This window comes from Alligator sinensis, unplaced genomic scaffold, assembly GCF_000455745.1.
Source record: "Alligator sinensis unplaced genomic scaffold, ASM45574v1 scaffold651_1, whole genome shotgun sequence".
NCBI lineage: Eukaryota > Metazoa > Chordata > Crocodylia > Alligatoridae > Alligator > Alligator sinensis.
In genome coordinates this window covers 126,247-141,294 of record NW_005842014.1, presented here as the reverse complement: position 1 = coordinate 141,294, position 15,048 = coordinate 126,247, and the positions used below count along the sequence as shown (strand labels likewise).

Here is a 15,048-nt window from a genome sequence, read left to right as displayed (position 1 = left end):
CCTACACAGGCTGAGCCTGTGACATTTAAAGCCATATCATGAAGACCAACACTGGGCTGGATGCCACATGTTCAAATTAAAGCATGATGAACGCCAGTCACAAAGTTTTTTTTTCCTTTAAATGTAAAATATCCTTGTGGCTGGTTTGCCATTTTATCACACTACAAATTGGCAGAACATGTGACACACACATTTATGGCACAGTTAATATGTTAATTATACCATAAATGAGATATCTGCCAGGACTCTAGGTAAGATTGCTTCCAGAGAGACCTGAGTGTAGCAGTGGGTTGCATGTTTGAGCTGCTCCATGCAGTAAATTACTGACTAATTTATAGGCTTGGGCACATCTGCAGCAAACAGATTATTTCTCAGCAGCATTCCTAGCTTCACTCCTGAGGCAGTATCAGTTTATCTTGAGAAACAAAACATTTACACCAGCATAATCATAAGCCTTTGCACCAGTGTAAGCAAGACGACATGACATATGGCCTTACACCAGAGTAATTTAATTAAATGCAGTATATAAAACCACCCCAGGAGAAAACAAGTTAAAACGCTGGAGACCTAATCTGGAATACAGGGGACAGTTCTGATCATCTGTTTTCAAAGAATGAAGAACACATTGGAATAGGTACATCAGAAAGGGCTAAGCAAATAACCAAAGATAACATATCAAAGGACGACAGGACAGGTCCTACTTTGTCTTGCTGAAGATCTGACAAGCTGAATTCCCCAAGGTCTTGGAGAAGCACACGAAGATGGAGTCAAATGCAATGTACAAGAGAAGGGTTTTTGAACCCGAAAGCCTGCTTAATAACTATTCTCTAACCATTTGGGTTGGTCTAATAAAAGATATCAAATTCACCCAAGGAACCTTGTCTGCCTACGTACAAGAGAAGAACTGTTCATTTTTAGAAGTGTTCCTCCCTCCAGTGCCAGGGCCGAAGACAGGCATGGGCAAACAGGCCAGCCACCCGGGGCCCGGAAAGAAAGAAGGCCCCAAAATGGTAATTTTTATTGTTATCATCATTGTCATCTCTGGCGAAACGGGGCCCAATACTAAAAGTTCACCTGGGGCTGCCAGGAGTCTAGGTATGGTGCTGTCTAGTGCCTGGGGAAAAGATTCAAAGCAATATTCAGAGTATAAAAGATTAGTACATTTCAAGAGCTGTTTCAAATTTACAATTAAATTTATCATTTGTATTAAAGACCGTATATCCATGTTATTGATCTATTTAAGGCAGTTTCAAACTTCTAAAAGAAAAACAGTAATTTTGGCACTCATTTCTTACTCACGCAAAAACGGGTCTGACAGCATTGTTCATATTCCCATAGGTTGCTCGGCCTAGTAGTTCTCTGAAACAGTTCTCAGCCAATACAGCAGGGTTTTCTTCTTTTTCACCTCCTGTAGGGGATGAAGGTGGACCAATACGACTGGAATGAAAGAAGGTCAAAGTTAGTTCACTTGTAAATATTCCTGGGGTAAATACTCCTGACTAGTTACATCTGTGACTCATCTTTTTCTTTTTAAGTGCCTAACATAAAGCCTGACATAAAAACTTCAACATGTATCAAGAGAAAAAAAAAATCTGTAGTTTTGTAGGTAAATAATATTATCTATATTAGCAAACAGCATGGAACGGGGATTGTAGATTCTGATCCATTCAGCACAAAGCATACTGTAAGTGTTCTATTAATGCAGTCACAACACCTTATTATTTGGGGAACAAAAAATAGCTATCAATATTGACATGATATCTACTGGACACACCTAGTATTATAGGACTAGAATTAAGTTGCCTCATAAGAACGATATTCTTTATTCTATGCAGCTTTCAGTGTGAAATAATTTAGCATGACTAAACCCATTAATAACTTTATATTAGTTCACTAGATTAAATTCATCAATGCTGCCAATTGAGTTATCTTAAGTTATCTTAAGACTTTCAAGTTCGATATGAACTGCTCCACTGCCACAGAATACTGATAAAAAGTTGTATTAAGAGTTTGGTGGTAGTAAATGGAGCTGTTATGTGAAGTCACGATGTCTCCTCTGATCTAACTGCAGTTTTGCTCCTGCACTAAATGGACGCATCTGCTCTAGAACATAAGAACACTAAGCATAAGAGCTGCCATTTACTGGTTCAGACCATAGGTCCATCTTGCCCAGCATCCTGTGTCACACACTGGCAGAGTGGATGCTGAAAGGGAGAGTGAACCAGACTGACCAGGGTCCCCCCCTACTGTTCTCTCACTTGTAGCTTCCAGCATTTAAGGCATAACAAATTCTAAGGATGCATCCCTACTTTCCATGGCTCCCAACAGCTAGTGATGCTCCTCTTCTCTAAGAATCTGTCCGATCCCTTTTTGCATCTGCCTAAACCCACAGCTTCCACAACACCTGGTGGCAATGAGTTTCAACATATACTGTGCGAAAAAACTTCCATTTGTTAGTTTGAAGCGTACTACCTACAAGTTTCAAGGGACATCACTTGCAGAAACACACCTCACTGATCTGTGGCTTTCTAGCAGAAGCTACAACGATCAAGGCACTGAACGTTTGGACTCAGTCTGGCCTTTGGACTCTGTCGTGATGGTCTAAAGGGGGCATGGTAGGTCTAGGGCAGCCTCCACTTGTCCATAGTCTTGCCTAGGCGTACAAGCTGAAGGTGTTGGTGTGATGATCTCACAGGCCTCTTGCACATACACCATGATCCAGAGGATCAATGTTTGCCAAGATGACTCTCCTCCCCCTCAAGTGTCTCTCTTCTACACTAAATACACTGAAACTTTAGTTTCACCCTTGTTGCTCATCTCTAGACCTTCTCTAGTTCTTCTATATCCTTTTTGATGGGCAGGGACCAAAACTGGCCACAATCTTCAAGGTGTGGATGCACCGTGGATTTAAAAAGGGGCATGATGATACTTTGTTTCATTTATAGTTCTCTTTTTAGTAATCCCAGTGTTTGCCTTTTTGACGGCTGCTGAGCCTGAGCTGTTTTTAGTGCTGTTAATCTGTTGCAACTCACTCCAGAATGTCTTGTATTATATCTCCAATTCACATGCAGCTTTTACTAGTAAAGCCAATTGCATACAAAGTTCCCTCCATAAAAACATATATCGCAGAGAGAAGAATTAGTCAATTAAGAAGGGACCTTAATGATATCAAAAGAAACTGGGCTACATCTCTTTTACAAAAAGCCAAAACTGTAACAAAGAAAGTAATTAGACTTGTATAAAATAGACAAGTGAGAAAACAGTGTGTGATATTTCAGGTTGTATAAATTTAAGTGACACACCTGATATTTACTGGGAAGAATAGGATATATTTTACATTGAATAAAAGAACAAAATCAATGCAAAAACTTACAAAACTTACAAAACTTTATTAAGAACAAAGTGACTAATGATCTCCTTCACCTGCCCACAGTTCACTCCTCATTAGGTAGGCGAGCGTGAAATGAAATTTCAGTACTTTTGCAGTAGCAGATGGCTTGCGAGTTTAAAATATATACGTATATATATATATATATATATCTGATAGAACTAATTGGAACACTGTCGCCCACACAGCCACATCACAACTCGATTCTGCAGAACTTCAAATTCACCCTCCACCTGATTGTTCACCAGCATTACAATATCAATTGCAGAGGACAACACAATATTTAAGTTTCTGTATTGGTTTACCCACATCTAATACTACAAACCAAGATATTACAGTGCTTGGCCAATTTTTGTCTTTGCTGAATGTTATTCTTCACCTATACTAGACTGCAGGCTACCTGAATCTCACATTTTTCTATCACTGAATAATATTTGTAATAGTTGGAGCTTGAAAACTGTACTTTTAAATTCATATATTTATTTACTCTTAAGAGCAAAGATAAATGAATATAGACTTTGATGTGCACTTTGCTGTATTTGCAAAAAAGTGCTTGTTCAAAGACTGCTTTTTCCACCCCGAAAAAGGTGGACAGGTTATACAAGCAAACTGATCTTTAAAACACAAAGTAGATAATAGGAACCAATAAAAATAACTGTAAAAAAATTTGCAGAAGTACAGTAGGGCACTTTATCCCTTAGTATAGACATAATGATGAAATTATTTTAACCTAAATCCTTCTGTTGACTAAAGAATGATTAATTTAATTTAATAGGGATGGAACACAGGCATGCACAAAGTGGAAAGAAAAATCAGAAAAAACTTAACACTAACTACTAATGAAGCCTTTAATTAAAAAGCAAATCCATTTTTATTCTTCTGGTCCATTGATTTCAGTACAAAAACTAATTGTACAATATTTTGTTTCATGCAGTAATTTAAAGTTTTAAATAATTATTTTTCTGAATTCATGCAGTGAGGGCATTTTAGTATTTTCAGGATGTTATCTGAGAAAGTAGCAATGACCATGACATTTGAAATATCCAGACTTTATCATCTGAAATGTTCACTTTCTACAGAAGTTTATGTTCGTATTTGAAAGCAACATGAAAAATGTTCTTTCCTTCAAAATACCAAATTCATTTTTGTCAAGCTATTTTAGTTTGCCCAAACCAAAACCAATTTAGGCTTCACCTCTACAGTTAGACTTTGCATAGGGCTAGATTAAGTGCAGAGAGCTTCCCAAGGGTCCAGAAATTTGTCAGGGGAGAGCAGTAGTAATTAATGCTGTCATCACTCCCCCAACCTCAATGCCAAATTTCCAAGTCCTGTAGGTCAAATGACCTGTCCCTGAGTGCCGGTGTACAGGGAGCTAAGACCAGAGTCCAATCTTGCATGCACAGATTGCTGGGGCCAGGGCCCAGTTTGGCACAGAGTTAGGGATGCAACCAAGATACAGCTTAAAAGGGGGGGGATCATGGCCTGATCCAATGCACAATGGATTGAGCCCGTGGACCAGATCCAGCACTCATTGGATCAGGCCCGTGGGCTGGATCCAGCATATGGACACACCCCACTCATCTAGCCCACAAGACCAAAAGGTCAGGCATCATTTTCTAACGCAGGGGTGTCAAAGACACAGCTTGCGGAGCCATGTCATTTGTCCCCCAGTGCTGCCCATGTGTCTCAATGAACCACAGGCAGCATGGGGGCTGTGCTGGATGGCCCTACATGGCAACTGCTTTGGGAAAGCCACGTGTGGCCCAGCAGCCCTGCAGCAGCTGGAGCAGGACTGGAATGAGGGGGGCCTATTTGTGGGTCCAGTCCAGTCCACAGACCAGTCCTGTACCATTCATCTGGCCCATGGGGCTGGATGAGTTTGACACCCCTGTTCTAAAGCATCTAAAAATTATTTTGCTAGCATGTGCTTAAGATCTTAACAGACATTAACGATTTTTTTCAAATTAATATTATTTTATTATAAAATTGCATTTACACAGTAGATATCAAGTAGTATTATGCTATTGCTGCTGAAGAATAGTTTAAGTTTTATATTCTTGTAGCACATACACCACTGAAGAGAAGTGCCTTTTTTGAAATTGTGTTACGGGTTCAAAGCCCTATTTTAAGCTACTGCATAGGATAATAAAACCAAAACCATAAACACATGCCTCACTGTAATGCAAGAACATGTATTAGTTTCTTTTAACAATACCTGTGTTAACTTTGTTTACAAAGACCATCCATTAAAACTGCTAGGTTATATTTAGTATTAATTTCATCGTAGCTGGAAAATACAGCCTATGAATACTCCAAGTCAAATTTGAAATGTCATTAGTCAAATGCCCATGCAATTCACAGTACTTCAGCTTTCTAACAGCCACAGAAGCTTTTAATGTTTTCAGGATGGTATAATCTAAAATTGCAAAGTCAAAACCAAATGCCTTCAGTTATGTCAGTATATTAGAAGCTTCAATACTAAATAGATGGGTGAGAAGTTTGCTGGACTTTTAAAGGAGAAGAGAGGCTCCAAGAACACTTATGGCACAGGCCAGAAAGATAAAAGAAAAAACATTGAACTGAACAGTAACTTGAATCTTTGAGATAAACTGTCCCTGTATGCATTGCACCAGAAACTTATGCTCCATGCACTTCAGGCTAGAGGATTTTTGCCAGAAATGTTTGCTTGGTCAGCACATGTGCCTTAACTACATCAAGTACTGTACAAATGTAATGGGCAGTGTGGAAGCAGCCATCACCCCACTTCTTTCTCTGCAACATATTTGAGGAGAAGACAGTAACCTAAAGAAGTGGTAGTGGAATACACATATGGAGAACATGTTACGAAGAACTCCAGTTACTGTACAGGTACGTAACTATTCTTTTTTTTGAGTGGTGTATTTATTTCTTGGTGGGAAATTGCCAAGCAGTGGACTAAAAGGTGGACGCGTGGATCCCATTTCAGTACATGGAGGAGGACTACGTAACAAAACACATCTCTCAGATAGCAGAAGAATAACAGATACAGGCCTCTGACAGGCATTATTTCTGTAGTGCTAGAAAGTCTGTAGCACTCAGACACGCAACTGGGCACTTGATCACCCTGGGTGGCAGCCACTCATGGGGCAGTATCAGTGGCTGCACTGCTCATGCAGTGCCATGGAAAGGCACAGCCCTCTAGCTGGAGTATTACAAAAATTTCCACAAAAGTATACTCTTTGGCTGGGGGTCAATAGAGCTTCCCCCATTCCCAGGAAGCCCATCAGTGAGCCAAACATGTGGTACTAGAATGTCTCACCAATTTTTGCAGTATTTCCTGGTCCTGGGCTGCCTGTATGCTCTTTAAAGACACCATCAGACAAGTGTCCTCAGGCAGGGGAGCGCTGCTGATGCAGGTGTTCCCTAGTCCCAGGCTGCCAACATGTTCAGTGGTGCTCCCCATTTCCAGGCTGCCCGCATCCCCTCTAAAAGATCCTGGACAGAAGTTAAGGCAAAGAAGTTGCTGTCTGAAACATGGTCAAGGCTGTCAGGCTTCATGTGCTGAATTTCTGCTCCCTGATGTGCTCCTACCCATAGTCTTTTCCACTTGCCAATTCTGCGCACACATTCCCTTTATGTAGTGCAGACTAAGGCCCATAACAAAAACAGGTTTCAGTTCTCTACTGTTTCAAACAGCAAGTTCTTTGCCATGAACCTGCCATTTTTGTGGCAGACTGGCCATTTTTTATAGCACAACAGGCTGCACATGGCTGTTCATGTTTTGATGTGCTAAGCTCATGTATAAAGTGCAACACATGTAAAGTCTGCCAGGGGCTATAGTGACCATATAAATCTACCTCTGATGTGATTGTTTTAAACCTTCTCCTCATTGCAGGCATATGAATTGCAGGCATAAGAATTCCTAAAGAAAAAGTGCAGCCTGGGCCCCTAAGGTACGGAGATAAAGTGAATAAGAATCACCACTTGAGAATCAGGATGATGTATGGATGCAAAGTTTCTCTTAGCAAGCAGAGGATACCAACAATGACTACAGTACCAATGAGGACCGTGGCTCGTATTTGATACTAAATGTATACAACCATACAGCAGACCACCTCTATAGAGCAGTAACCATTAAATCTGCTAGTCCAGCTGAGGCCTGTTAGTACCAACGTGTTGGTGCCCTGGTGCTGTCTTACTCCAACATGGCTGCTGCTATTATATATATTTTATTTGTGCATTTGATTTCTCCTTCCTAATGTAAATGTCACATTTTACACTTCTCAGAATCAGCTGAAAACACCAAACATGACTTGATTCTATCTTTATTAAACTACAAAGTCATGATTAAAACTGTTAACAAGGTTCCTCAAGGTTACATTCCAGTATTATCTAATTTTCTAGGAAAAAAATCTAATTTTCTAGCCATACATATTTGGCAACATGAGGAAGACCTTCTTGACCTAGCCCTCAACGTTTCATAAAATAAATTAGAGGGAAGAAAAAAATCCACATAGCAACCTTGCAATTTATGCAATCACTGAAATAATGAGCAAATGTAAAGTAGGTAATAAAACCCCATTGCCAGTATAACTTAGGGGAGAAATCTAATTTGACAGTGCACTGGGAAGGGTTTAAAAAGCTCAGATCATCGGCAGAAATAGGAACATTATCTTCATTATTTTGGGGAAAGAGAATATCATGCCCAAGCTAGGCTGCTGATTCTTGCCTGGATACAAAGCTGATGCTGCAAGCAGCAGCAGAGCAATGGTAGTGGTGGGCAAGCATAACAGTTTGTATCAGCTGTAGGGTTTTGGAATGAGTACTGTAGACATCAAGAATACTCTTCTTCTGAGAGATGTGGTGCAAACTCAGCTGCTGGCTGACTGTCTATTTCTGAGTTGCCCCCAAGATGCAAAATAAAACTGATTCCCTATTTTATTTTAGCATGTTTTATTTTGTTTTGGGTCTTCCTTGAACAACTTGTCATTTTATTTCTATTCTAAATCCTGAAGAGTCAAAGCCGCAATACTGCAAAAAGATGCACTCCAGAGTCAAGGCTGTCAAAGATTCATCTGTCAGACTTCTATTTCCTGATGTGCTGCTACTCCTGAATAAGACTGAGGTCCATAAATTAAAACAGTTTGAGTTCTCTCTCATGTGACCTTTTCACTCTCAATAGCTTACCTTTAATCCAAGTCCTTTAATATTTCATAACAATAGTTATAGATACCATCCATAAGTTTTCCCTCAATTCTGTATGGCCAAAAGATTGCAAATGACTTGCTCCCAATGCCAATTATTTTTGGCCAGGGCATCTTCAAAAATACATGACTGTTTCCTTGCATAATATAACCACAAGTCACACAAATGGCAGGAAAAGGAGTAATACGTAATGTAGGCTCTCATAACATAAAATGTATTTATCAACATTATGGGTACACTTAAAACAGGACCTAAAGCTTTCACTGATAATGAATTGTATTTCTGGGGATTTGATGAGATCCTGATACAGACAAATGGCTAACTTAAACGTTCTCTCTCCAATACATTAGGAGAGGCTCATACTGTTATGTGAACAAACAAAGACCTGGAACCAGTGACCTATGGGAATAAAGCAAATAGTCTGAATTTCAGATGGACTTATTTGACAAATGGAAATTTTTACTACAATTTTAAAACTGAAACCTATGGTACAATCTCTGTGTTAAGGAAGATGATTCCTTGTTACTTTTATCCTGCAAGTATCAAAGGAACTGTCACAAATACTTGTTCCATTTTAAATTCACTACATACATCTCCTTTTAAATTTTCTAGAATAAAAAATTCCATGAAAAGAAGAAAAAGTTTTAGGCTTCTGAAAGGCAATTTATTATTTCTCTCCCCCCCCCCCCACACACACTTAAATATACACGTTTATTTTCTGTAATACAGTCCTAAAATGATGGATTAGGCCAGTAGAATACAAAAGGAAAGAGAGATTATAAGAATAATAAATATAAAGCATTCACAAATGTGTTTAATTGTGATTGTTCACCACTGTCAACTTGGAACCATTATTTATGCCAACATTCAAATATAGACATTTCACCATCAGCTACAAAATTTTTAATATGGTAAAGTTTTCATTTTCAATTTGTAACTTTGAAAAGCTGTCTCTTCATGCTTCCTTTCACCTTTGCTAGATATATTCAACACAGTTGTTGAACCATTACAGCTGAACTAAACATTTTCCTGTTATAGTTATCAATACAACCACCTTTATATATGCCTGTTTCAGTATCAGTTTGACAAAATTTCCCCAATAGTGATGTTTTATGATACTATTCACGAGGGAGTCTCCTCTTCAGTTTATTTTAAACTTACCTATCTGGCTAAAACTCCAAGACTGTCAGTTCTTTTGTATGAACTCTTTCAAAAGTTTGAAGACAGACAGTTTTATTATACAGAATTTTATATATATGTGGGGGAGGATAGCATTTCTTTAAAACATCAGTATTCACTGTCCAGTTTTAGCACGTCAAAGTTGGGAGAAGAGAACTGAAATGGGCATGGAAATATTGTGAAGATGTATTTTTCCAACTTGTACTCTTACCTATTTTAATATCTTTAAATGTATTTTTAAGGAGCTAAAAGATTACATTTTTCATAATACACGCTAATTTTTCTTCATTTGTTTCTCAAATTCCCAACGTTGAAAAATGACAAGAGACTGCATATCTGGAACATACTGAGGAAATAAGACCCTACATTTTGTAGCTATGTAATGAAGCAAGGCCCTATAGGCTAATTCAATACGAACTTTTACCTTTAAAGTGGTCTACCTTTTACTGTGTGTACTGAATCAGGCAAGGCTTTATAGGAACTCCAAATGTTCACTGAGGCAACAGGATCGTGTGCATACAATCCTGTTTCACTTTTTGCATTCTGTAATCTCTAACCAAGCTGACAGGTAGAGCCATTGGAAAGCTGAATAGGAGAGTAGTTGGAAAAAAAATCTTTCAGAGTCTTAATAAAGGGAAACTAAAAGTGCTAAAGCCCGCAAAGTGAAGTGCTCAAAAGTTTCTTTCAAAAGGCTTCTTTTATGCACTCACTGTACAACAGATTGGAAACGCAAGATTTCATTATTTCCCCCCACCTCATCCTGTATGAGGGGATGGATAAAATATAGACAGTAAAATAGGGCAGGCTCATAACAAACTCATTAGAACAAAAACAGAATGTATTCCTCTCTCTCAAAAAGTTTCTTTAAAAACAGATCATAGTTCTCAGAAGCAAACACAGTTCTTAGAAGCAACTTAAAACAGAACTCTGCTCTCCCACTTTTCTCACGTCTTTAAAACATCAAGCAACTATAAGCTGTTGCAGTAGCATCCAGACAGCTTTGACACTACTCTTTGTGCCAGAAGAATGTATCTTGAAGATACTGTTTCTTATGATGCAGGGTTTTGATTTGAGTATAATTTTTTTCCAACTAACTTCAGTCAGAAGTTTTAATAATAGAGTAGCAAACTCTATTCTGTTGCTGTTAGTAAGTAAAAGGGATACTGTACACTTGAATGATTTGTAAAGTAATTGTCAATGTTGAGCAGAAGTATGACAAATTGGCTTACAGTATATTAAACAGTGTAAAAAGAGTAAAAGTATGTGAAATGTTAATTGTGGGATTTGGATATTTAAGGTCCTATTGCTAGTAAATTCTACAAAATATTTTCTAAAAGTTAATTTAAAAATCCCAGAAGTCTTTTGTAAAGGCTACCAACATCTAGAGAAATATTTCATTCCCCCTTAAGTTGGGAGTGTGTACTTAGCTATTCTCTAAGGAGCTGGAAAAATCTGCTCTTTCCTACATAATGCTTTGAAGCCATCTGCCAGAACAATATGTTTCTTACTCCTACTCTTCAAGATGTCTCTCAGTTCTCCCTCTGCATGCATAAAGTCACACAAAACAAAATGAGAAATTATCTGTATCATCATTTAAGGCCAACAGATCAACAATTGATAAATATTGTTTTCAGTCATATGTGCATAATGAAGTCCCTTATTTGCCACCTGAAAAAGTACAGTATTAGTCATTTCTTCTGTTGAGTATCTTTATTATAAAAGTTTTGAAGTAGTTAAGTCTGTCAAACAGCAAATGTGAATTACATATCAGTCTTTTTTTCTTCTTTATACAACTATTACTCCTTTGTTGACCTAGTGATAAACTTTATTTTATGGTGAAGAAAGTGAATGTGCGGTAAAGAACATGAATGTGCTCCTTAAACTGGACTTGGATGAGGCACTTCAAGCCAATGGAAGCCTTTTGTCACCTTTAACTGGTAATTATTTTAATCTATATGGAAAAAGTAGATATAATGCTTATGAGATACCTCTCCATACTTGCTCCTGAGAAATCCTCTCTTCCAGAAGAGACATCCTAAACCCAGTAGAGGCTGATTAAGCTGTCCTAGTTTGGAGGGACAATATGAGGGCCTAGAAGCAAATATCTACTGATCCTGAACAGAACAAGCAATGGGTGACTGCAGCAACAGCCCCAAGCACCTTCTTTGAAGGCACATGAAGATCGGCTGAAAACCGCCCCTCCCCAAGATCACAGTCCCTGCCATAGCCCTGGCTACTACACCTCCATTCGGGAGATCGTTTCATGGAGGAAAGCCACTGAGACAACTGACGCAGTGTGTACTGTAAGGACAAGCAACCGCAATTGATCTGAAATGGACAGTCAGTGTCGGCATATGAAAAACTACCGTTAGCTCTGAAGATGAGGCAGGTACTAACAACCAGAAGAATTAAAAAAAAATAACAGGTGGAAAAAAGATTGAAGTCTTGCAGGCCCAGGAAAGCAAAGGCAAAAGATGAGCGACAGTGTATGACCTGGTTGTACAGAAGCAATCTACTGGCATCATTATCAGGTGGACTCTTAAAGAAGGAGCCAGGTTGAGTCACCAAAGAAAAGGATTTGTTTAACCCTTAACTCCACAACTTATGTTGGCATGTTAACACAGCAGTTCTACAGCCTTGTCTCTCTCTCATATCGCAGGAAGCAAGCATTTTTAAAATCTTAAACGTGGTTAAAGCTTAAACATGGGGTAAACAACTTGTGAAAAAAAATGTCAGGTCTGGAACAACCAAAAGGTCAACTGTTAAAATTTTTTATAAGGTAAAACATTAATAACCATTAACCACAGTGATGCTGTCAGTTACAAACATAGTTGTCAATAGCCCCTGGAAATTAGAGTTATGGTGAAGGGAAAGGCTCTCAAATACAGCATGAAATTGTTCAAAAGCCAGAATAGCGAGCCTGAGTGCAAGTACCTGTCAAAATCTTCGATTTTCTGCATATTAAACAGCAGCGAGGGAACTATCTTGTCCATATGCTGAGGCTCCCATATGGTTGCTCTAAGTTCATCATTAACTGTTTTGCGAACCACTCCCTGAATACCCCTGATTCCAGCAATCCGGATCCTTGGAGGAAGGGGAAGGAAAAAAAAAAAAGGTTTCAACAGGGTAAAAAATCAGAATAAGACAACACGCTTCTTTTTTTTTCTTTTTTAAAGGTACAAGGCAATGTAATAGTTAGGGAATGTGGATTTCAATTAAACAATAAAATAGGATGAACTTGGAAACCTGGTTAAAACCTGTAAACCCTATATACTGCCTTGATGCAAAGGCAGCATACAGGTCTGAGTTTATACACACACCCCAAAACTGACTGGAAAAGCAGCAAATGAATATGCTTTGACCTCTAACAAGGACTAAACCTAATCACTAGCCTTTTATACTACATTCTTTGATATGAAGTTCCAAAGTATGTATATAAAAAGCTTTGCAGCTTTAAGGTTTCTATTTGTGGTACTCAGCATTTCAGTTAGAAGACTTTTTATGTTAAGGAGCTGAAAGTTATCGCTGACAGAGCCCAGGCTAACAACTCTACGTTTTTCGAGACAAAAAGAAAACATGAAGAAAAACTACTTCATGAGCTTTTAAAAATGAAATCTATTGTTCACCGAGTCATGTTAAAACTTAAGTTTCAACAAAGAGAAATATAAGGTCATTACTTTATTAAGTTCAAATTAATAATTTTCCAGGCTTTCCTTCTTATGAGTCACTAGAAGCACAAGGGGAGCACAATTTCAAGTGAGCCACACTGGTCAAATACAAGATGCACATTTAAAAAGTAGTATATGTATGCTGTTATCCTGCCTGGAATTGTACTGTAGACACATCCACAGTTTTGTTCTTGAAAATTAACCTGCAATTGAAAATATTGCATGGTCTGGCGAGGCTGCACTCTTGTCCTAATCAGAGCACAATTCTTATTTAGAGCTAAAATCCATCCACACCCCTGTTGCAGTTAGAAATGGGATTAGAAATTATGAACTATGTTCAAGCCCTCACTTCACCATCTTGAGCAACTTGACAAACTTAGGTTGCCTCTACATGTGCAGGTAAAGGAGCAATGGGGTCTAATGCACGATCCACACAATTGTGCCTCATGCAATGCCACATGTGCACGGCAGAAAGCACAACAGTGGGATCACACATTAGATCCATCGCGCCTTGTTGCTGGGACAGGGATCCCCCCTGCATAGGCAAGCAGCAGGCTCCCTCTGCTGATGGGGCTCCCTGCTGCGGGGACCACATGCAGCTGGAGCTGACAGTCCCCACACCAGACGGGACTCTTGGACACGTAGCCCAGACCAAGAGTGCCATCAGCTGCGGGACTTTCAGCTCCAGCAGCTGTGGGGTGCTGCTGTTGCCTCCCAGCCATTGTGGGGGGAGGCAGGAGTTGTGGGGTGCCCCACAACTGGGAGATTGCATCTGCTCTAGTCTCTCAGCCATGGGGTTGTGTGGAGTGCCCCATGGCTGAGAGATCACAATGGCTAGGAGATCAGAGCCACTGCAATCTCCTAGCTCTGGGGGTGCGTTGTGCTCCACAGCAGCTGGAAGATCACAGAAGCTGTGGTCTCCCAGCCACAGACTGCCTACATGTGCAAACTAAAGCTGGGTAGAAACTAAGTATTGACTTATTAAACATTTTTGAGCAATTCTATATATATAAAAAACTTTGTCTGTCTGTCTGTCTCACTTTATTCGCACTCTGATTGTCTGAAACAAAGAGTGAGCCAACTTTCTGGACAGTAGACAGCAGCACACCACCATGATGGTGGCAACAGAGCCAGGGGCGGGGGGGCGGAGACCAGCGGTACTGGCCTCGCCCCCTCAGCCCTGCTCCTTGGAGGCAGCTGCGGCATGGGGTGCTGCCTGTGCAGTGCTGGCCTCGCCCCTGCCCCTCCTGCCCTTCTCCTTGGAGCCAGGGGCTGGAGCAGCCCCTTCCCTCCCCTCCCCCAAAGCTGGCAGGGAGGGAGAAGCAGCAGGAAAGAGGGGAGGAAGGGGAGCAAGACAGGGAGGTCCTCGCCCCCTCAGCCCTGCTCCTTGGAGGCAGCTGCGGCATGGGGTGCTGCCTGTGCAGTGCTGGCCTCGCCCCTGCCCCTCCTGCCCTTCTCCTTGGAGCCAGGGGCTGGAGCAGCCCCTTCCCTCCCCTCCCCCAAAGCTGGCAGGGAGGGAGAAGCAGCAGGAAAGAGGGGAGGAAGGGGAGCAAGACAGGGAGGTCACCATAGATTCACAGATGTTAGGGTCGGAAGGGACCTCAATAGATCATCGAGTCCGACCCCCTG

The 15,048-nt window shown here is 40.1% G+C and overlaps 1 protein-coding gene across 5 annotated transcripts in view; it reads right to left on the bottom strand.

Moving 5' to 3' along the window:
- Window positions 1-15,048, bottom strand: part of EFR3A (EFR3 homolog A) — a 156,078-nt gene that overhangs the window by 60,846 nt on the left and 80,184 nt on the right. For all 5 annotated transcript variants that reach the window (XM_025202103.1, XM_014519164.2, XM_025202102.1 and 2 more), the window contains 2 exons: window positions 12,686-12,835; window positions 1,300-1,437 (listed from right to left, as the gene is read on the bottom strand). In XM_025202103.1, the coding sequence (XP_025057888.1) occupies window positions 1,300-1,437; window positions 12,686-12,835 (288 nt within the window). The remainder of the gene's footprint in view (window positions 1-1,299; window positions 1,438-12,685; window positions 12,836-15,048) is intronic.